The 25,117-nt window shown below is 36.4% G+C and overlaps 1 protein-coding gene across 1 annotated transcript; it reads right to left on the bottom strand.

Moving 5' to 3' along the window:
• Window positions 1-44: 44 nt before the first annotated feature.
• npc1l1 (NPC1-like 1) lies at window positions 45-24,607 on the bottom strand. Its single transcript, XM_067413343.1, has 19 exons — window positions 24,404-24,607; window positions 21,965-23,282; window positions 18,436-18,700; window positions 16,358-16,458; window positions 16,095-16,267; window positions 15,879-16,007; window positions 15,089-15,271; window positions 13,270-13,384; window positions 12,703-12,968; window positions 11,789-11,878; window positions 11,451-11,641; window positions 9,719-9,846; window positions 9,478-9,610; window positions 9,295-9,353; window positions 7,673-7,823; window positions 5,368-5,599; window positions 5,151-5,264; window positions 4,874-5,036; window positions 45-1,422 (listed from the first exon to the last, which is right to left on the bottom strand). Exons 1-19 carry the CDS (start codon window positions 24,458-24,460, stop codon window positions 1,163-1,165), a joined length of 4,128 nt encoding a protein of 1,375 aa, XP_067269444.1. The 5' UTR covers window positions 24,461-24,607; the 3' UTR covers window positions 45-1,162.
• Between the last annotated feature and the right edge of the window lie 510 nt (window positions 24,608-25,117).

Here is a 25,117-nt window from a genome sequence, read left to right as displayed (position 1 = left end):
TCTGCGTGCCTTAAAAATGTTCTAAATTCACGGTACACCACAGCTATTGGATAATTGCTTTATTTAATGACAGGCTTAAACATTTTTAATACTCGATGAAGGCAATATTACAGTATTATTTCATGTATATAATTCCTGCAATAGAAATACAAGCCTCACTTTAGATTAGTGTCCTTAATTACTATGTACTTACATAAAATAAAAGTACAATGTACTTATTCTGTTCATATTGTATTGCAAAACACTTCTACTGATATTGAGGTGGGATACTGGTAAAGTTAGGGACATGTATGGTGCTATGGCTAAGTTTAAGGGTAGGGTTAGGTGTAAGGGAAGTGTGTAAATGTATAGATACAGAAATGAATCACAGATGAAATTACATGCAGGTATTTTTAAAAATGTAAGTAAAAACATGTATGTACACGATAAGTGCATTGTATCAAATGATTAATGTTAGTACATATAGGCCACCTAATATAATGTGGGTCCGAAATGAAATACTGTTTTCATTTAATGTCATTTGACAATGTAGATATTTACTGCTCTGTAATAAATATCCTTAATTAAAAAAGTGTTTCCTTGATGGCCTCTGAAATTGGTTTGCCTACAATCATAGTCGATAAAAGTGCTTTATAGTTACTTTAACAGTAAATGTAAACTTTGAATGCAAAGTTGAAATGTACTGACCATTCAATGAGCTTTTGCAGAATGTAGAAATACACACAGTGCATTTAATATTACTACAGTATTGCTTATAATACACGAGCAGGCGCTCTTTGAACTGGAGTGTTATTTGAGCTACATTTTCCATAGTCCATTTTTCAAAGTTATGCAAAAATGACAATATAAAACCTAAACAACAACAAAATTAAATAGAACATTCAGCAAATATTACACGATAAAAAAAAAAGTATAATTCTGAACATTTGTAATTTCCTTATTTCTAAAACGGTGGAATTGAGCTCTTCATTTGTATCTGATATCACTTTGTCTCAGGTTTGACCTGGGTAAGATCGACATGCTCTCGTGAACATCTTCAGGTGATAGACTGTTTGATAGCAGGCAATGCAGTGCTATCGAGAAGCCGTAGAGCGGACATAGCATGATGAGATTCTGATCAGAAAGTTGTTTTTTCCTCTCTCAAATGCTCACGTGCAGTAGCTTATGTATGGCAGGCTTGCGTGGCTGCCAGTTCAGCGACTGGGTAAATCATGGCATTATTATCTAATTCGGTGGGTTCTTGGGTGGTGTTGGAGATGACGTCGACCTTTACTGGATAGGAAGGCTCTATGGGGATTTCGCCGTTCGTCTTTTCGTGGTTTTCGAAGCTAACATTGTCATATGTGGCTTTGCTGTTGAGCTCCATCTCCTTGGCCTTTTTCTCTTGAATCTGCAGCAGAACCGCGTTGTTCACACCAGGACCTGAGCAACACAGAATAAAACCATTCAGTTTTGTAACACTTTATTTTACAATGTCCCTGTTACATATGTACTTACCATAGTAATAACAGTAAATTATGCTGGTTACATGCAACTAACCCTAAACCAAACCCTATAGTATGTGTTAATTAATATTACTCAGTATTTAAAGGGATACTCCACCGCTTTTTCAGATTAAACTGTTATTCCCTTAACTAAGACGACTTGATACTACATACCTCTCTCGTCTCAGTGCGTGCACTTAATCGTTCTGATGCGCGGTGACGATCTGATAGCATTTAGCTTAGCCCACTAAGCCCAGTTCATTCACTATGGTACCAAACAGAGATCAAGTAGAAGCGACCAAACACCTCCACGTGTTCCCTCTTTAAATACAGTTACACGAATAGTTGAACGACCAAGTATGATGACACAAAATAAAACGTAGTGCTTTTCTAAGCGGATTAAAAAGGAGAACTATAATGTATGGCGGAATAGCACTTCTGAGAGTACTTCGACTCGATCCTTTTAAACCCCGCTTAGAAAAGCTATTATTTTTATGAGACGAGAGAGGTATGTAGTATCAAGTTGTCTTAGTTAAGGGAATAATATAGTTTAATATGAAAAACCGGTGGAGTATCCCTTTAAATATATAATTACACTGTAACAATGACACCTTAATATAAAGTATTAAACCAATAATTTAACTACTAACACAACGGTTGGTCATCAGTGATATGAAGCTAGAATCTATTCTTGCTTTTGTAAGTAAGAAATCAATATTAGCTCTTATGGTATAATGTTTCCCTTTACACACACAGTGGTTTTTCTATTTTTTTATATCATTAAAAAGAAAAAATATAGAAGAAATTACTACATTATAATCTAGAATTGTGTGTTTCCTCTTGATTTTTTATTATTATTATTATTATTATTATTATTATTATTATTATTATTATTATTTTTAGAGGTTAACCCTGCCTGGTTTAAATGTTTGAAACAGTTGAAAACATCACTCAGAAATTTAGAAAAGTAATACAAAAGTAATCAGTTACATTACTTTAATAAAGTAATTGAAATAGTTATACATTTTACATTACCATACTAACAGCATATAGAGAACCAAAGTATGGATTTAATACAAGATTTAGTACATGGTCCTATATCTAAAGTAGAGAGCCTCTGAAGAGTAACCGTTGGTGGCCTTTTTTGCATTCTGCTTGAACATGAGTATCGAAACCCAACTTATCAATGATAAGCAAAAGATACCTGTAACTTACTATCCCCTTCACTCCGTTGAGGAGTGAAAGACTATATCTAAAACCAATTCCCATATCTCTGGTCTTTTTTATGTTTGCTTGCAAAAAGGCACTGTCACACCATGTCATAAAGTCATTCACCACTGGACCATGACAATTCTCTCTTTAGTCAGCAAACTAACACTAACAGTATCATCAGCTAATTTTAATTTGAACCATTGCGTGTTTGCTAACACAACACACCAGATGTTGTTTGGTTCATACTTATATTTTCTTTATAACAGTATTGTTAACACTTTACAATAAGGTTTCATTATAAACTAAAATATAATACTTTGAAGCATTTAATAATCGTAGTTAATGTTAACATTTACTTATACATTATTAAAATCAAAAGAAGTGGTATTCGTTAAGATTATTTAATGCACTGTGAACTAACATGGAAAAACAATAACCAACTGCATTTTTATTAACTAACATTAGCAAAGATTAATAATTACTCTAACAAATGTATTGCTCATTGTTAGTTCATGTTAGTTAATACATTAACTGATGTTAACAAAGAGACCTTATTGTTGAGTGTGGACAGTATTTATATAGCATTATTTTCTCTTCTTCCAAATTCTAACACAAAGTAGCACACACAAAATTGTTTGGTTGATTCAGGTTGATGCTAGTGTAATAATCATTTAGATTTTTTAAATATCATACCTTTTATATTTCTTTGTCAGTTACACTATGTATTTTATATTTTCTTGCCTACTCTTTATATATATATTTGACAAATGTAAAGGTCCATTCACACCGAAAGTTAAATGAATAATCCTCAGGCTGAAGGTAATGCACATTTACACCTGTACATTAGACGGTGCAGCTCAAACAAATCTCTGCTGCAATTCTGGATTGAAGAAGAGTGAGATTTTTTCTTTCTTTTTTTAAATGAAAAATAATTTGGATGGTTATCTATTTTTGCTTATTAGTATGGATGCATTGGAAAATTGAAGGTCAGCAGTAAAGACATTGGTTAAAGGGATAGTTTCAAAAATAAAAATTCTGTCATCATTTACCTTCCCTCAATTGTCAAGTCAATGGCTACCGTCAACTGTTTTGTTACCCGTGTTAAAAAGAACAACGTTTTGGAACAACATGAGGGTAAGTAAATGATCACAGAATTTACATTTTTGGGTGCACTAACCTTTTAATAAAGTGAGATTACATGTATAAAGAGTGTGAAAATGACCAATGGTTTTGCTAGATAAGACCCTATTCCTCAGCTGGGATCGGGCAGACCCCTCTGAAGCCCTTTGAAACTGCATTGATTTGGACCTTCAACCTCTTGGTTGCCTCACAAAAACTTAATTCCTTTTTGACTAAAGAAAGTAAGACATGAACATCTTGGATGAGTGAGGAAATAATCTGTAAATTTTCATTTTGAAGTGAACTAATCAGGGCGTAGCCAGCGGACGGGCCTGACAGGCCCGCCCACTATGATGACTAGGCCCCCTCAGTTTATTATACAAATATAATAATATTTGTTAAATAACAGTTGTTTAAATTTATTTTAACTAATCCTTTAAGACCGTAGCCTCTAGCTTGTATCTTAAACTCCAGGGCAATCAAGTCAACTTCACTTATATACCGCTTTTACATTGACGATTGTTTCAAAGCAGCTTCACAGTGTTAAACGGGAAAATTTTGCAACAAAATGTGATTCGGCTGTGCAGTCACTTTGGAGAAAACGGTGATGTCATCAACTCATTTAAATTATATATCGACAATGTGGGCAGATCAGTGATATAGTTATACAGTTCATTTAGTAAATAATTTTATTTAGATGTTTAGTTGAAATTTTAGTGTCTCCACTCAAAAGCGGCAGTGGCAAGTCATAGCTCTTACTAGCTGGCCTCTGTTATACTCAACGCCAAACCTCACTCCCATCCGGGTCACGGCACCAATTAAAACTGGTCTTACTTAAACTGCTCAGAGCATGATTTGAACGGCCATCTCCAACGTGGGAGGATTTACAAGAATGCTAAAGACCCTAGTCTTTAGTATTATCACTCCTCTTGAAGGAAGGGGAGTCTGATCATAGCCATTGTTTAGAATTAGAACTATTGCCTTTGAACTTGATTAAGCACCACTGACATAAACACTGAGTATGTAGCTCTGCGCTTGCAGTCATGTTTGCAACATACCGAAGTAACTGAGCAGCACAGGCAGAAATATGAGGCCGTGGGCCATGCCGAGTAGAGTGATGACCAGATTGAGTCTGAAGAAGAAGATCTGGATGAGCTGTGCTTTAGCAAACGCCAAAACCACGATTCCAGGTAGGTTGGTCATAGCAACCCCGGCAAACACCTGGGAAAGAGAACACAGACATACGTAATGGCATCACAACTCGACTGCAATAACATAGCTGAGCAGGTCTTAAAAATGAATAAAGTCTAGCATCTTTGCTGTTCTTGTACTCACAGCACTGCCCATGTTAGCTGTGGCTTCCTTTGCTCTTTCCACCTTTGTGCGGCCAACGCTGAGAGCAAATGAGCGCGTTATATGGGATACAAACTCCACCGATATACCAACAGCCTGCAAAACAAACCATCCATTATTAATGTCAGGTATCGCTCATGAAACAGTCATTGATTTTATGAAATACAAACTTGCAGATGTGTTTCTCCGACACACTCACCGTCACGAGGTTAATAAGCGACACAGCATTGAAATCAATGCTCCACAACGTCATAACGCCAACTGTATCCACAGTGATCATCACTATGGTGAGCAGGTTCAGAAAGCCTGATCTCAAGTCCATGCCGAGCAGGATACAACACACAACGAATGTGGGGAGAAGACACAAGGCGATGTTGAACAGACCTTCATTCACGATGGTCAGGTACTGTTCGTAATACACATACGTCACACTGCGAAATGAAAGATCAGAGTTGATTTTGGACACCCTTGTGAAAAGGTTTTAAACATACTAGAACACATTTTAAAAAGAGCTGTTATTATAGATATACTTAAAGTGCGAACTGAATGTAGAGCTTTTCAAAACGTAACTGCATGTTATTTACTGGCAACATAGTTTTAATGTATATTAAATGCAATTTGTTGACACTTAAGAACATCTTTATATGTAACTTAATAATTACTTATAGTCTCTGAAATACGGTTACACTGTACTGCCAAATGTACAGACAAGCATTCATGCTAACTAAAATATATTTTATTGTCATTTCTACTGAAACAATGTCATGTATTTATAAATACACATTTGTAATAAAGATGCACTTTAGTACATTTAAAATATATTAACTTTAAATGTAATATTAAATAACACACTACAGTTATTAAAATCAAGTACTTAACGTGCTTTCATTTATATTTGTAATCGTATCAAAATAAAGCACACTTTTTAAAAGTGTACTTAAGTGTGTTAGTGTAATCTCTTAAAAGACATCTTAAGTGCACTTTAATTTCATTAATATTATATTAAAATCAAGTAGAGTTATTAAAATATACTTTGAAGAGCTTAAGTGCTCTGCAAGTGCACATTTAATATGATAAAAGGACAACTCCGGTGAAAAATGACCCTAGGGATAATTAACACATGGTTACCAAGGAGATCGTTCTCTGGGATGCGTTTTCTTTATAAAGACAGTCCATTACGCGTATACAGACAGTAGCCATTTTTGGGAAAACAGTCCCGACCAGTCGAGCCACGAACGCTGTGCTACGTGAGCTGATCGATAGGAATTAAGTTTGTGAAATCTAATTACATGGAAATGCATGAATTATATCTGTTTATTAAAAAATATGGTTGACTAACTACAAGGGAAGGTATCCCAGTCACAGTTCATCACAGCGTTCGTGGCTCGAATTGTCGAGACTGTTTTCCAAGATGGCTACTGTCTGCATATGCCTAATGTACTGTCTTTACAAAGTATCTTCTTTTTAAACTGTTTGTACCGAGCCTGCAGTCTCCCTCTCATTTACTGAAGCTTTCGCGCCTCGATCGCCCCCCCGGTGACCGGTCCCAGTATAGCCGCCCCTCTGTGTTTTCTAATAGACACGAGGCAAACTAAATAATAAAATTACACTTCAAAGATTTTTTCCCCCAAAGTTAGTTTATGTCACTGAAGGCAGTTATCATCACGATGATTTCATTTCAAGTGTTCGTTTTTAAAATAAGTTCAGTTTGAGTTAGTTATTTGATGCTATAAAAACGGGGGGTGTGACAGCATGATTGACAGCTGAGACTGACTTCTTCTCTGAGTGAAGTTGTCACTGAGGCACTAACTGACTTTTTTCGAAATTTTTGGGAGCAGATTGGAGCTTTAGCTTTAATTTCTACATTTCCATAACTGTTTATTTCACACCAACATAATTAATTGTTCTGCATCTGCGAGAGTGTGGGTGGGCTTTTGATATCGCGACTGTACTTCCTGCTCTACTTCCTGCGCTCTACTGCGCAACTCCGGTCCCGAAATCGCTACCTCGCTTTTTATGACATTGGTTCAACTTTGCTTTTAAAACAGGAAAATGGAAATAGCTCAGAAAAACTAAAAAAATAACTGTGAAAACACTTAAAAACTAAAAAAAAAAAACTGTTAAATGTGCACTTGTAACCACACTTTTCTCTTAATAATAAACACAACGAGTGGCATTGTTGTTTTCATTGAGGTGCCACCTGTACATAACTGATCATAGTTTTTTCTCAAAAAATGTGTTTTAGAGTTTCACGACCCTTTAAAATAGATGTGTGACATCCCTGCTACACACTATATTCCTTCCTGCAATTGCAAGAAATGTATTAAGAAGCTCAAGGACTCGTGAAGTAGTTTCGCAATTTATGAAGTAGCTCAAGGCCATGTTATCTTTCAATAATATTACATTTACTGATTATTGCTTCTTATCTTATCCCTGAGAAGAAACAGCAAGGGTGAGGATGGTAAATCCAGAAAGATAATGGAGGATTTGAAGATGACACCTACGTGTAAGGGAAGACCTCAAAATCAGGAGAGGTCCCGGGGATTTGCCTCATGGTCATCGTGATATTATGCGCCAGTTCTCTGGCCTTCTGCAGCGCACCCGTGAACTCCTGCGAGTTGACCAGAGGAGTGTGGTAGGCCATGAACCGAGAAGCTGAAAATATAGAGATGTCATGAATTGTGAGTCGATTGAAACTTAAATATGTCTTAAATGAGCTGTTTGTAGGCCTTAAAACCAGGAAGAAAATAAGCATTTTAGCGATTAGCGGTTTTCAGTTTAAGAGTAAAATTTGCTCTGTGGCTTCGTCATATTTTTTTATATAACTTAAATTGCAGTAATACCTCAAACATTGTGAACAATTCACCAAATAAGGACTACAACTGTCATATGATGCGAGTGGACGTACTTAACAAACTGGGACAACTGCTGCGGTTGTAGCAACTTGGCTTTTAAAAAGATTCATGTTTGAAGTACTGTGATTGAGTAATTCAGTTGTAGAACAAAATGTATCTTAGAGTAATATTAGTAAACAATTTTACTCATAAATCGAAGACTGCTGATCTTACATTTCAGAGGAAAACAATTGTGATTTCTGATAAAGCCAACAGACTGATGTTATATGACAGCTCCATAGAAAAGTGATTCTCAATAATTTTGACACCAAGGCCCACAATGTCCACAACAATATTTGAAGGATCCATGAGTTTGTGATTTACCAGATACAAATTAAAGGCACGGTATGTAAATTTCACCGCTAGAGGTCGCTTATCCAAAACAGATGCGTAGCTTGATGAGGCCGTGAATGAGCATGGAATCATGGGAGTTGTAGTCTTGACCCTTTACCTCCTCACCCAATTGAAAGGAATCGGACGGATTCGGGCGGAAATCATGTACATGAATGAGTGAATGTATTAAAGTTTTAAGATTAGGAGGCCATGATGGACTGGGGTCAATCGGCAAATTTAGCCAGAATGCCAGGGTTACACCCCTACTCTTTTGATTTTTGGACTCAGTTGGTCTCCCATCCAGGTACTGATCAGGCTCAGCCCTGCTTATCTTCAGTGGGAAACCCGTCTTGGGGTACAGGGTGATATGGCTGTTAAGCCTATGCTGCAGTTGGACGCTTCCGCTCTTTTCTCACAGCTTTGAAAAATATACTTCTTTTGACTCATGCGTGTAAACAGGCGTTCAATGTAGTTTTGAGCAATCTTACACCACGAGTTACAACCCATATTTTTAGATTGTAATTTTTTTTTTTTTTTTTTTTTTTTTTACATATTGTGCATTTAAGGGCACATTAAATTTTTTATTCACAATTTCTACCCAATAAAATATTTTAGAGCTTAGCATAACTAGAAAAATGTATATTAATTTTTAAAATGCCAATTTCATTTTAATGTTAAATTATTACCATAGCATTACAGGTCGAGAAATCAAACTATTAAAATTACGATACTTCATATGTCCAGGTTTTCTAAAGCATCTTCAGAGAAAAAACAGTTGTTGGGTGTGTGAATAAAAATAAGAAATGACCTTTTTTTTTTTTTTTTTTTCTTTACAGGAAGGAGAAGGAGCTATAGAAGGAGAATGCAAAATGTTACATGTACAAATGTATGTATCTCACCTATTACTTCCCCAGTGTTTTTGTCTCTAATCACAGCTTTATCATATGCTCCCAAACCACTGGAAATTAAATGAAAATGTTTTAGTTAATAAACTATTTAGCTGATCATGGACATGTTTTATACAGAACATTCAAATGTTCTATTCAGTCCTTCAGATGACCAGATGTAGTAGCTTCTCTTACCCTTTTGGACACTGTAGATCAGGTCTGTTGCTCAGAAAGTCTGGCAGGAATCTGTTAAACTCGTCAACATTAGGCCGCAGAACCCCATCTTGGGGGGGTTTCATACACTTCTTGGTACACATAAAAGTACCCGCTGTCAAACAAAGTTTTTATTTACTTCTTTAAATGTTGGATTGAACCATTTACACAGCAAAAAACAAGGCTTTAATAGTTAACTTATAATTTATAAATAAAGACTTACTCTCACTGGCAGGGCAAAATTTTCCTATGTTCGGGCCAGTCGTATAGAGACGACAACATTTGGATCCAGGGTTCAGCCAGTCAATATAGTCATCCACCCATGAGGATGCTGGGATAGCCAAATAAGATCTAGAGCAATCATTAAGATGGTTATTTTGGGATAAACTCAAACTTTCTTTGTTTTAAAACAAAATATCAAATCATGTGGTGTCTGCAAGCAAATAATTTATACTAGACTTTCTCACATATGACATGCATATATATATATATATATATATACACATATACACACACGACAGTTTAAATGTTTGGGGTCAGGTCATATCTTCAAATTATTATTTTTATGCAGCAAGGATGCATTAAATTGACCAAAAGTGTCACTTAAGACTTTAAGGCCTCTATTTTAATGATCTGAGCACATGGTCTGAAGCTTATGGCGCAGGCGCACATTTAGGGAGTGTCCGAATCCAATTTTGCTTGTTTAATGACGGAAAACAACAGTCAGCGCACCAAGCGCATGGTCCAAAAGAGTTGTACCGAGTCTCTTAATGAGTTATAAGTGGGTTTAACCTGCAATAAACCAATCAGAGCCTGATCTCCCATTCCTTTTAAAAGCCAATTGTGCTTGCACCATGGCGGATCCGCTATTTACATGGCCGAATTTGTGAGCAGAAAGACTGAACGCTTCTCCAGAGAGGAATCCTTTTATTTTTAATATTTAAAAATGTTTGTGTGCTGTGTCCCTGTGTGTGAAATAAACAGAGTAAATGTGCAATATGCACCCACATATAGGCACATATTACTAACGCATCCTTTAATTAACACAAAAAATATGATGCTACTGCGTTTTGCTATTGACTTTAGACCGGGTTTTTGCTGGTCAAGAGCGGCCATGAGCGAATAGATGGCCGCGAGTGCATTTTAAACAAAGCTGGACATAAAAATGATAACTGCATCAGGCTGAAACTAACAAAGAACACTTGCGTCGCACTTGTCATCATCGCATTGCATCAGGTATATGATATTTTTTGAAAAATTACAATTTAAAAAAATGCTATACTTCCTATTATTTAAAGAATCTGTGAAAAAAATGTATTGTACAAATATTAATATAACAAAGAAATATAGAGCAGCACATCTTGAGCAGCAAATCATCATATTAGAATGATTTCTGAAGGATCATGTGACACTGAAGACTGGAGGAATGATGCTGAAAATTCAGCTTTAACATCACAGAAATAAATTACTTTTGAAAATATGTTAAAATAAAAATGTTATGCTATGTTTTACTGTCAAATAACTGCAGCCTTGAAAAAAAGTTCCAACCCCAAAGTTTTGCATTGTAGTTAATATATATATTAACATATACATATAGCTCATAATTTATCTGGCTGTTTACCAATATAAAAAAAATTCTGTGTTACTATTCAACCAATATATTTAGAATGACTGTATTCCAAGATTACTAAGAGGCAGAAGTAATAAAAGCTATTTTGTCATTGTCATTTCATTGTATAACTCTCAAACATTAATGCTGGTATCTTGACAGGACCGTGTCACTGTGGACTTTCAGGATCGATAACACAAGTCTGTAAGTTCAAGGTCTGATGTGATGCAAAATGAGGTAAAGAGTAGATGAGTTCCACCAGAACACAAAATTACAGTTTTAGTTTATTGAAAGCAAAAAGACATATCTTGAGATGACAGGGGAGATATATATAGATAGTGCTTACCGCTCAGGGTACTCAGTGGCGTATCGGATCTTCTGAGTAAAAGAGAACTGGTCACATCCCACACTCGAACACACTGCATTTAGGCCCTCCGCGCTATTGAAGTTGAACCCTTTGGTCGTGATAAAATATGTGGGCACACCGACCTCAAAATACTTATAGAGGTATGCAAAATAGTCCAACATGTAGGAGTCCTGGTAAGAGATACACACACAGGAAGAGAGAGACAACACTGTAACCTATTACTGAATAACAACGTTTTTTTAAACTGATTTCTTCATAATTTAGCATCTATTTTTATTGGCAGGCTACAAGAGTGTTAAATAAACCTTTGTACTTACAGATGGCATGGCCAGTTCCTGATCTAAGCCCACTTTTACATTGAACAAGAGGAACACAGAGGCAAAGAACATCACAAGGAAAACCACCATCTAAGAGAACAAGACCATAATATTAATACATCACACATTTTATTATATAAATCATTTAAAGGACAGAAAATCTCCCACATTTTTTAAAAGATATGCATGAAATTCTAGTATGGTTGGGGGTTTCAACAATGGAGACTTTTAGTCACATACATACATGTGTGTGTGTGTGTGTGTGTGTGTGTGTGTGTGTGTGTGTGTGTGTGTGTGTGTGTGTGTGTGTGTGTGTGTGTGTGTGTGTGTGTGTGTGTGTGTGTGTGTGTGTGTGTGTGTGTGTGTGCGTGCGTGTGTGTGTATATGTTTGTGTGTGTGTGTGTGTGTGCGTGTGTGTGTATATGTTTGTGTGTGTGTAATGCAATTTATTATAAAAGTATTTTTAATGCATTATTTATGCCTTGTATTTTTGCATGAATAATTGTAACCACAGTTATAATACAGTATTATATATATTCATTGTTACACCTTTGGCATTAAACCACATGACAAGGAATCTGCAAATATTATAATTACAGTATAATGCATTTTTTATGAAATATGTAATGCATTATACATTATAAATACCCTTATAATGCATTATACACATATACATAAAGGCTTTAAGTGTTACCATAAAAGTTAACACAATAAAACATTTAAATGTTTTTTTTTTACTAGTTGTTTTTATTATTATAGCTTTAAAAATGTATTATTTTATATATTTATGATGGATTATCATATTTCAGAACTGGGGTAAAGGTAAATCGCTCAAATATAAAAATAAAAGACATTAGAAAATCATAAAATGCCTGTAGTTAAAGAAACCATAATGCTGTAAATTAGGGACGTACCACTATTACCCTGCTGACAGAGTTGAGCAGCGCAGGGGCATAGTATTTTTTCATTAACGGGAGCAGGATGCCCTGGTTGGGTTCGGAAGGGCGTGGAGTTGTCACAGTCAAGCAGCAAGCTATCTCACAGCGGTTTGCATCCTGACGTCGAGCATCAAGTGAGAGCAGAGCCACAAAGGCAGTCATCTGTAGAATGAAGTCCATAAGCACAGCCAAAGCCGCATACAGAGCAAACGACTTCACCGCTGGCATAGTGCTCAAAGCACCTGCAAAGAGACAGGGAGGAGAGTTTACTCAGCCGTATATATGTTTACTCAGAGATGGAATTAATCTGAACCCATTGACTGCATTATATGACTCCTTCTAGAGCTACATTATTGCCACTATACATTAATCATATCTGTCTTTAATTAGGGTGGTTACATATCTCATGCTTTATTTTTCATTGACATGCCCAAGTGAGTAAAGGTCAGGTAATATAATACTTGTTCCTCATTTCTATCCATAATTGTCAATATATGTACTTGTTATATGAGGTAAAGTTTAAGATCAGTGGGAGATTCTCACCCAAGAAGAAACAAACAGATTCAGACAAACTGCAAAGCAGCATGCTGGGAGCCACATTTCCAAGAACTCTCCCGATCTGTTCCTCCCTCTTCTCTCCTGGTCTCCGCATGTCTCTCTGATTAACATTCAACATGGAAAAGACAGAAAGAAAGCATGTTGTATGAAGTTGGTGTCAGTAGTGGAGACCTAAAGTAATATCTTCTACAACCCCAAATCAGAAAAAGTTGGGACAGTATGGAATGTGCAATTAAAATAAAAAAGAAGTGATGAAATGTGAAATGTGTTGCAGGTCTGAATGACAGGAAAGGATGCATATTTACAAATGACATGAAGCTGACCAGACAAAACATGAAATATTTTGTGTTCATATTGTCTGCAATGAAATACAAGTCAAAGTAAATTTAGAAATCACTACTTTCTTTTTTTATTTGCGTTTTCCAAATTGTCCCAACTTTTTCTGATTTGGGGTTGTACTTCTATGTATGTTTCAATATGTATGTTTGTGTATGCATGTGTATGTATAAAGCCTAATGCTCAAAATAATGAATTGGTTTGAGTAGAGTAAACTTAATTAAAACAAATTAATCCAATCAAATTAACTTTTATGAGTGTTTAAGACTTTCTTTTTCTTTTGAGTTCACCAAACTGACCCATTTCAACGAATCTGAATTATCATTGTTTTGAGGTTTAGAATTTTTAGTTGTTATATCTCCCAACATGCTTTACCATGATGCTCAAAAGAGAGAGTAAATACTCAAATTAAGTGTTATGTAAGGTTTTATTTTTGTTGTTTTTTTGTGCAAGAATAATGCTAAGTGGGTGACTAAGATGAAGTAATGTTTAATGTTTTGCTGTGCTAATTCACAAGAGTTTCTGTTGTGTTGGCTTTTTTGAAGAGGTTGAGTGGAGCAGTGAGAACATGCTGAATGTTCTTTATTGCTATTCAGCTATGCTAATGTTATCAGAGCATTGTTACCCATTAGCAAGTTAGCATTTACTGAATTAGTTGAACTTTTTTAAATATTTAAATTGAGATTACATGATAACTTTAAGTTAAATGTATGAATTTGCTTACTCAACTAGATAAAATTTAGAGCAATTAAAATATGAGAACAAAATAAAAATCTGCCAGTTCTGCTTACTTAAACTTTGAATTTCTTAACTTAAAACATTTGATTAATTGATTACCTCTTTTTTTTTGTGCAAACTTATTTGGGTTTACATTGTATGTATGTGTATATGGATGGATAGATGAATATGTATATATGGATATACACTACCATTCAAAATTTGGGGTTTATATTCACCAAGGCTGCATTTATTTGCTCAAAACAGTAAAACATAAATATTGTGAAATATTACAATTCAAAACATAGTTTTTATAGATCATATAGAAATATAGTTTAAAGTATAGTTTTGTTTGACAGTAATATATTCTAAAATGTAATTTATTGGCAAAGCTGAATTTTCAGCATCATTACTCCAGTCTTCAGTGTGACATGTTCCTTAAAAAAATATATTCTTATATAAAGATTTGATGCTCAACACATTTATATTATTATCACAGTTTAAAACTGCTGTACTGCTTTTTTTTCTGGAAAAATGTGAACATTTATTTTAATGCAATACATCCTTTCGGAATAAAATTATACATTTCTTTTTTTTTCAACCCAACATTTAATACTGTATAAAGATAATAACTGTGAAAAAGGTGATTAGAGTGACAATTTAAAGCTGACCCTAGAAAGTATATCAGAAAGATAAGCTACAAAGAAAAAGAGAATGAAGAAACAAGAATTGCTCAATAAACTCAACATACCTGATATTCTAGAACGAAAATAAAGATGTTATCAGCTCCCACAGCCAGCACGAGGAAGGGCACCACCTGCAGAATGACCAGTGAGGACGGAAACCCAATCCAGGCATAGAAACCCATTGAGGCTAAGACAGAGCAGCCGACCACCAGAATACCACCCAGTCCGACCAAGAACTTTGAGTCCACCTAAGAAAACAATGAAGCAGAAAAAATATATTTTATTGTCAACTAGTCCAATAGATAGTTCATCTGAAATAATTTTGGAAAGTGGACATGTTAAACATAAGCTTTTATTAGACAATTATTGACTACTAGACAAAAACTGACAATTACAGTTTATTAATAATTATTATTAAAAAAAGAAAATTCTGACATTCATAATAAATCAACTGAGAAACAAATGTGAAATAGTTGCAATTTTGAGAAAAAAAGGGGTATATGACTTAGAATATTACTTTTAAATAATATCTTTTGTGTATATAAAAAAAATTATATATATATATATATATATATATATATATATATATATATATATATATATATATATATATATATATATATATATATATATATATATATATATATATATATAATGTATTTAAAAAACACATCTATATATAATTAATTTATCGTATCCAGAATGTGTCATTTGAATTTCTCAGAACAGTTCAAACTTTCTGGAGTTTCCATTAGGCCTTATTTTGTATTTAAGAAAATAAATACTTCCTTTATTCCCGTTACCAGAAATAAGAAAATTCCCAGTAAGCCATTAACCACTCCATTACTCACTCACCAGGATACGCTTGCAGGATGAATATTCCCCAAGAGCCACAGCAATGTAGAGGAAGATGACCGCATAGCTTATCATGAATATGGGGATATCCTCTACAGTCGTTCTGTTAATCTCATCCTCCAAAGACCTCTGTGGAGCACCAGACCGTTCGATTATGACACTGTTAAACGCTGAACATCTCTGGTCTATACAGCATACGCTCAACCAGAATCTCACCTCAGCCATGTAGGCAAATGTGAAGTTCGTGTTTGGGTTTTTCTGATATTCCTGGACAATTTTAAGGAACATGCTTTCCCACTGTTCAACCACCTTAAATTTAACGTCGGACCGCGCGTAATTGTTCAGGGAGAAGGTGAGGATCAGAGCCTCAGCAGTGGTGTATCCCTCATCTGAAAATGTAATGGAAAGCTGAAAGTCAACAAGCTCAGTAAATCTTTAAGACAAAGACGAGGTGCTAGCAGACTAGTTTTGTGCCTTACTCTCATATCCACCAACAGCCAGGAAGGGAAAGACAGGTCCTCCATAGTCTGCCATGCAACTCATGCCAAGAGCTGTGATGTCTTTAAATGATAATGGAGAGCTGTGGGGAAGCATTTATTTATTTATTTAATTATGTTATTTGTAATATTGCTTGAATAAACCTACATTTTAGATACAATATTGCCACTTTGTCTATTTTTTCGCAACAAAACCTAAAATTGTTCTGAATGAAACTCCATAGGTGCCGTTTCATTCCTGAATGATTCAGTGATTTTGAATAATAAAATTGGTTGAGTGAATAATTCAATGACCCTCTCATAAAGACTTCATCTGAAATAGCATATAGTACTCTTGCTATTTCTTATTTATTTGATATTATATTAGTAGTATGCAATATAGGAGCCAGTCACTGGCTTCAACGAATATGGATGCTTCCCTATACTGAATAGCAAAAACAGTATATGAAAAGAGGAGTATGTTCAAATTCAAAGTTTTCATAAAACACTATGCACAAAGTACCCAAATGACCTATTGCTCCTGAAGTGTCCATCATATGGATAATTTGCTATGCCTGAGGCCATGGAAGAGGATTCGTGAATGGTCACTCAAAAAAATGATTCAGGCCCTTCATAGATAAGACTTAAATTATGTTTACTTTACCTAATGAAATTAAGTTGTGTGTTCAATCACCCTAATGTATTTAAAACTGAAGTTTACTTAATTAATTTGCGTTAAAACTACATGAAATATTTGTGCTGACATAACTAAATGGGCAGTGGATCTGTAGTTCCCAGCATGCTTTGCAAGAGACTGTGCTAGGGGAAAAAATGTGTGGATCAAAGTGTTATGTGTTTTTCAGTAAAGATAAAGATTTTATTAGTTTATGTTACTGTTTAATGTTCAGTCATGTTTGACATTTAGAGGAGTTTCTGAAATTTTGTGGTTAGCATTATGCAGAAGAGTGTGTGTGTTTAGGCTGCGGGCACTTATATACAAATTCATTAGATGGAATTCCTGCTCTCAATTAAATATTTTTAGTTTGTCCAATGAGTTAATTGTGCATTTTATTTTTTTAAATATACTTTTTGTTATTTAAATTTTTAAAAGGCAAATTAAATTGATAACAGTGTTCACCTTACATAATAAACTTTTATCAATTTAACATCATCAAGTAAACGGCATATATAAATATTATGTAACAGTGACACATTCAAAAATGGTTTGTATTTACTCAAAGAAATTGTGCCAGTTTTACTTGAATTTTTTTTGTTCATATAACAAAATTGTTATTTGTAAAAATTGCTCAATATAGTTGTGTGCAACCACTTACCACATATTTTTAAAGTAAATTCAACAAGTCAATTTTTTGAGTGTAGCGACTCAACTAATGCTGGTAGGTCAGATGACAATGACGGTATGAGGAAAGTAGTATGTACAGATTACATTCATACAAAAGAAGTACCTAATTAGAGAATGAGAGTATGCCATAAAAATACTGACTGATTTCTAAGTACACTGTCAGAAAAAATGGTACATTGCTGTCACTGGGGCGGTACCCTAAAGTAAAAAAAGTAAAAAGTACTAATATGTACATTTAAGGTATTAATGTGTACCTTTAAGATACTAATATGTTCCATTTAGGGGTGAGTAAGGTACAAAGATGTACCTTTTCACTTTTATACTTTAAGGTACCGCCCCAGTGACAGCACTGTACCTTTTTTTCTGAGAGTGTAGCATACCAGCATATATTATTTACTGTAAAATATTTATATTGTATTAGTAATCTGTATATTAGTTTAGGAGATGTGTATGCTACAGAATTCTGAATTAAACCAGTTCTTTATTTAATTCCTGAATGAATCATGTATTTGAATCAATCAGTGTGCAAATTAATAAATGAATGCCACCTACTTAAGTGACGATATAAAGTGCAGAAATAACCCGTACGCAAACACAGACAGGCGATATAAACAATGAAAAGTCCCAGTGCTTGAAACAACATGTTCAGTGGAATTTCAAAAAGCTGGACATTTTTAAAAAGTAATATAATAACTATAGATATGGATATGTGACTTACTTTACACAGTAGATGAAATGGTCCCTCCAATCCACCTCCTTAGTCACGCCGAGCTCTGTCATGTTTGCTTTGGCGTTTAGGTTGTCGATGCTATTTTGGAAGTACTGCGGTAGACTGTTGACTGCACAGTCTGTTAAAGACGGGTTGTCTGGATTGAGTGGCGCATAGCAAACATCTTTAAGAGTTGCGTTTCGGTTTAGTTCATCTGACCAGAATTCAATTGCCTGGATTCTCTGCTGAAGCTCCAATAGCTCTATAATCAAATCTGTGAGAAAGAAACATACTCAGTAGGCCTATATTTTAATGACTGAAACCTAAGGTTCAGGGGAACAGAAAATGCTCAAATATTAAAGCATTGCAACATAAAACACTGATTACCCTGTTGAAAAAAAGAGCATATGCTGATTAGGTATATTTTGAAGCATGGTAGCTGGTTTGAGCTGGTTTAAGATGATTAAAGCGGTGATGAATTGAGAAATCAACTTTCCCATGAGCTTTTGATATATAAAAGATCATGGTAATATAGGAATATCCTGTAAGTTTCAGAGCTGCCTTGTTAGTCAAAGAAAATCTTTTGTAGACACCAGGCCCAGAAAACGATGATGTGCGCATCTTTACGTCATCGCACGACGAAACACTACCTCTACAGCATGTCTAATTCGGTAGCCCTGCCCACCGACTCATGGAGCTGTGAAGAAGATAGCAAGATATTGTGCTATTCCTGTGGTTGTGGAAGAACACAGTCGCTGCATAAGCTTCCTTCAGATCCTAATATTATAGAAATGTGTGGTTGACCTTTATTTTTAATGAAGTTCCAGCTGACGTGGGGAAGACACGTTCACTTCATTTCACTGCGGAATCGTTTGCAAACAAGTCTGAGGTCGATGCTGGATTTGCAGACATTTGAGATTAAAACACAATGTTGTTTCTTCTATATTGGATCCGACAAACCAATGTGAGTAAAACGTGTTTTTATATGTAATAGTATTGCATTGTTATAGATCGTTTTGCTTCTGTGTACGTGTCTAACAGAACATACCTTTAGCACGCTGGACATGTATAGGCCAGGGCTCGCAAAGCCCAACGTCCCGGGGCTATGTGTTTTCCAGACGGTCTACCAAAACGGAAACCCGTCGGCAGGCCAATGAATCTCATACTATTCCTTTCTTGTTCTGCGCTGTTCTCTCTCTCTTGACTTGACATTTGAAGGGCGTGTGCGCGCACGCGCACCTTTGTGTGTGTGTATGTGTGCGGTTTGTGCTTATATCGCCCAATAAGGCGGGCCATGTAATACAAAAATAATAGTCCAATCAATCATGTGTGGATGAGAAATAAATCATTGTGTGTGTTTGATAAAGATGTTTACGAGCCCTGTGGTTGAGAGAATCATTCCGGTTGCCGCTTTCAAAACAATCCCTCCCTCATGTGAACTGACAGGGGAGAAGTTAATTAAATATGCACATCTTATCCAATCCTTGCGATAGTTAAAGTGAGCGTTTACTTCCAAGTCTCCAGTGCGGCACGCCCATCAAAACCCAGCGTTCAAGAGAGAGCCTCAAAACCAGTGTAGAAAATAGGCTATTACTAATTAGTTATGATGTTTTAAATGTAAAAACCACACAAACATCATTAGTTGACCTCATACAACAGTATACATTTTTTTTAAAGCCAGTTCATGACACCTTTAATCGCTGGTTCTGAGCAACTAGCTTGGGCCAAGTTTATAACCAGCTCAGGACCAGTTTAAACCAGTCATGACTAATTTAGGACCAGCAAAAGCCAGCTCAAACAGCGGCCATGCTTCAAAACACACCTTAACAGCACATGCTGTTTTTTTTTCAACAGGATAGGACTGCATAAGGCTAAGGCTACAATTTTATACAGAAAGCTACAAGCAAAAACATTTTCCAGTGAGACTGGAAAGTACAGTACAGTACTGACTGGCTGTACTTCTACAGCCATGTAATCTGCTTAAACCCTTTATTACAATGCAAGCTCGCGTTCAGATCTATCTCTAATAAATCAACAACTGATGAATAGAGCCAAGATAGAACCCATCCTTCATTTTTTTTTCAATAATCAATTGTACATTACAATACGGAAGAAAAGACTGTTCCTACTTCCATTATATCACAAATTTAACGCAGCGAGATTATATCAAAATAGTATGCCGTAATACTTTTGACAATTCACGATTAGATAATTGTGCCAACAAACTTTTATTTTTATTTTTTATTGATTAATTGTGTTAGCCTGGCTCTGCCCTCCTACGTACTTCCGCTCAATTTTCATTTTCCTTCAGTACTATATCTGGGACTGCTGTGTAGTCTTAGGTTTTCTCCGAAGTTCCGAACAATTTTTTACCGGTTCAATCAGCGAACAGAGGGAGTGGCTGAGAAAGATGACGTTGATGTTGAGCGCTAGTTTGAGATGTAGTTCAGTAATGGTGGCAGGGAAAGATGCAAACTAAACCATTCATTGCATTGTGGCACCGCTGCCGAATATCCAGAAGTTAAAGCCGGAGCAAAAACAGTCTTTGCTGGGGTTTGTTGGTGGCCATGATGTTGTGTCCCTCCAACAGGGTAAATTCGGGAAAAGTTTGATTTTCCAGATCGCTTCGTTAGTGATGAAGGAGTTGGCTGAAGCTATTCGGACGGTAACTGTTTCTCATGGGGTCGGAAGGTATTGCCATCATTTAAGTTACAGGGACTGGTCAGTTATTTTATTGCCGTCCATCTCTCCCCACCCGTGTATAAATCCCTGGCCAAGTTACCTACTGCTTTTGACAAACGCAAGGTCGTGTTGATGTAATAGCTGTCCGAATCCACATCTCTGAGTTTTCAACAATATAGCACTTCAAAATTCACTGTTTGTAATCATTTTTGACCACTGCAAAACACCATACGGTTGCTTTGCTGTTATTAGGATGCATTTATAGACTTGTATTTCCTTAAAATGCTGGCAAGTATTTAGAAGGGCAATATATTTCATCACCGCTCAAACAAATTAAAAGCACTTAAACATTTGAATTAGTCCGTTATTTATAGCAGCATTTATTATCATACCAAGCATATGACATTTTATTTACAGCATACAATGATGTTACGGACCGCGTGAGCACCGCGTTCCCGATCACAAAGCTCTCCTGTCCACCGTGGCGTAAATAAATCACAATCCGAATGCACGAGTTTTAGGTTTTATTCTATAGTTTTATTACTGAGGTGGCATGCACCTGTGCACTTTTATTTTGTCGGATTTCCATGTGTGAAACAGGCGAAGGGCGCATGACATACGTCACGACCAAACGTTAGTGATTGGTTATGGCAGACCAAGAGTGGCTCAGGGCAGATCCAATAGTTATAAACCTCAACAGGGTGCCCGCCTTCGTGGAAATAAACCCTTGTCAATGGAGAGTGGCCTGACTCTATGTACAAATGAAATGTACGAGAGTCTGGTAAAACCAGGCTATAATTGTGTAGCCATCGAACTAATTATTTTGACCAACAAGTGAAACAATAGGAAGTATTACCTTTAGAGACGATGCCACTGAAGTTCTGTTGGCCAAAGAGTAAGGAGTCATAGTAGTGGCCGGGCCGCCCTGGAGCGGTCAAGATCAGCTGATTGGTGCGATAAAATGGATCAAAATGTGCATCGTGAAAGTTTTTCTCACGCATGGCACGACTTTCGGGTGCTGACCAGAGCTGGACGGGATCTGTGGTCAGTTCTATGTCTTTTATTCCTATTGTGAATAGGAGTACAACCACAAAGCAGACCGGAAGCACAATCAGAGGATACCGTGCCATTATGGTTCCCCAGGTCTGGAAAAGAGATCCTAGGAATTCCTGAGTGGCGAGACTGGCTTTGTCAGACCATGTAACATCTTTAGGACTGACTTTATATTCAATCTCGTTTTCGTTTTGGTCCATGGGGCTCTTGCCCTTCTGAGTCCTCCTTGACTTTAGGTAGTACGTACTGCACTCAAAAATCACATAACACATAAAAAGTAAAAGGATGCAGGCGCAGACTGTGATGCAGATGACAAGGACGCCATCTAGACTACCAATCATGAATGGTTTAGGTAAAGGTGGTGGCGGTGGTACAGCTGGACAGGATTGTTCACAATCCTGACAGGAACAGGCCTCACCACCCGTAGGTGTCATCTCGTTGCAATTCAGCGCTCTTCCGGCGAACGGAAATGCTCCTGGTGGGAGTTCAGCGGTCTGGCCTTCTGGCAAGAGCTTGAAATTAATATCCAGAGGAGCCAGTCCATTGCTCGAGTCACCCTGGAAATCGTACCAGCGTTGCGGCGTACACAGAGTCGAACCATAGCGGCCGCACATAGTGGCAATAGCGAACCCTCCGGTGGCTGGGATTCGAACGTTTCTGCAGGATCTAAACGAAGCATCTGAGAAGTTGGTGGATATGTAAGCCTCGTAACCTACCACGGCTTCCTTGACAATGCCAGTGGTCTGCGTGATATTCGCGGTTTTGGTGATCGTTAATATCTGACTTTGGTTGGGACTGCAGGTGGTCGCACAGTGGAGATGCGCAAAGTTCTCGGCGCAGGATGGGCAGCGGATCAGCACGGCTTTGGACAGCGTCAAGCTGCCCTGTAGAGCTGTGAGCTGCCTGATGGAGCAGCAGCCGAGAGTTTCACCATCACCCTTGGCCAACATCGGGCACACAGATTTGAAAAGTTCATAATGATCTCCGGTCACATTCACGGCTTTTCTGTAGTCCTTACAGGGTACCCTAGGGGGAATAAGAGCCCCCTCCACAGAAGGGTTTAGGCCGCAGTCCTCATAAAATAAGCAGTGGCCTGGTTCATGCTGAGCACCAGTGAGAACCTGCAATAGACAGAGATGTAACCATCTCTATTGTTTAGTCAATTGTCTTAAACAGTAGATCCATATTATTTAATCTTTAGCAGTCAGAACATCAGAAAAATCAGTAAAGTAATTTTCCAGCCGAGTTCAGATTCAGTTTGCCTGCATTTATATCAAAGGTTTGGGGAGAGTAAGATTTTTCTATGTTTTTGAAAGAAGTCTCTAATGCTCACAAAGGCTGCATTTTTTATTTATTAAAATGACTGTAATACTGTGGAATATTATTACATTTCAAAACTGTATATTTAATATATATCCCTGTGATGGCAAAGCTTCAGCATCATTACTCCAGTCTTCAGTGTCACATGATCCTTCAGAAAACATTTGAATATGCTGTTCAAGAAACATTTCATATTATTAGCATTGTTGGAAACGGTGTTACTTAACATTTTGTCGAATTTTTTTTTAACAGGATTCTTTGATATCATTAAAACATAGATTTGTTTCAATGTTATGTGGTCTCTTATTATGTTCATAATACACTATTAATATAATTAATTACTAACCCCAAACTTTTGAACGGTAATATATATCATTTGCTATTCCTTTTTTCATTCAAAAAATGAAAAGGATAGGAATTAAATGTTTTCTTTCCAATCATTTTCAGAAGTATCTACGGCTCACACATTCCACAGCGAGAAAAAAACGTGTGGCTGTTTTAAAATGAGGTGATATGCGTTTCACATTCCCAAAATTAGATCCACAAATAAATCGAAAGTGATTCACAAAAATGCTGAAATTTTCGTAATGACAGCCAAAATCCATCAGCAAAAACTTCGACACGAATGTGTATTTTTCATTTATAGACAACATTCATTCTTCACATGCCGACAGACGATATCGTATGGTCAAAATTCCATACATATTTCAATATCTCATAATGAAATGCTTTACATTTTTGGATAAATTTTCAATTTCTGCATCACCTCAACTCATACTATTGATCCCTATCCTGCATATAAAGACTTGTGGAAGCCAAAACTCTCCAATTAGCTATTTCAACATGCAAAACAGGCATTTCAGATATTTTGTAGGATGATCCCATGCATAATTTAGACAAAATATGTCAAGTGAAGACTTACCACGCAAACAGCAAGTGACAACAATGTAACGGTCCAGCTTTTTCCTCGGAAATGCATTTCCCTTCTTTGCTCAAGTCTTTGCTCTTCTGTGGATGTGGAGTGTTAGTTCCAGCGGAGAGATGAAGGCAGGACGTCAGGAGCTTCAGGTAGCAGAGCGATCCCTGCTCTGCCTCTGCTGATAGTGTAGGGACAGACAGGAGGAAATGAATGGCTTTCTCACTCTCATTGGATGAATATTAGTGATACTGATGATGACCAGAGTCTTATCTGGCCTGATGTTTCCACCACCAACCAGAATGGACAAAAGCCAATCCAGCTCACTGATCATTAACTAGTTGGGCAGACTAAACCAAAGGTGTGTTACAGACACTATGGAACTTCGAAAGAACAAAACACACCCACCAAAACCTGATAACCACCCGATGACTCTCATTAATAAAAAGTGCATAAAACTATCAACTATGATCTGCACAACTGCAAAACAACTACAATTTTGTTTTCCTTTTTCGGTGGGGTGGAACGTATTTGTACACAATGTGTGACGTAACAAAATTCTGTCCCTTCAGTGCTTGCTTTTTTGTTGTAAATAATAAAAATAATACTAATTCTAATGATAATTTGCACAAGTTATCTGAAATCTGATTTTTTTTTTTCTTGCAGTGAAATCACTTTCGTTTATTGGTAAAGAATCCCTTGAAAGACATTCAATCAAGA

This window comes from Pseudorasbora parva, chromosome 13 (genome assembly GCF_024679245.1).
Source record: "Pseudorasbora parva isolate DD20220531a chromosome 13, ASM2467924v1, whole genome shotgun sequence".
Classification (NCBI taxonomy): domain Eukaryota; kingdom Metazoa; phylum Chordata; class Actinopteri; order Cypriniformes; family Gobionidae; genus Pseudorasbora; species Pseudorasbora parva.
The sequence above is the reverse complement of the archived record's forward strand: the minus strand, read 5'-3'. Positions and strand labels throughout refer to the sequence as shown.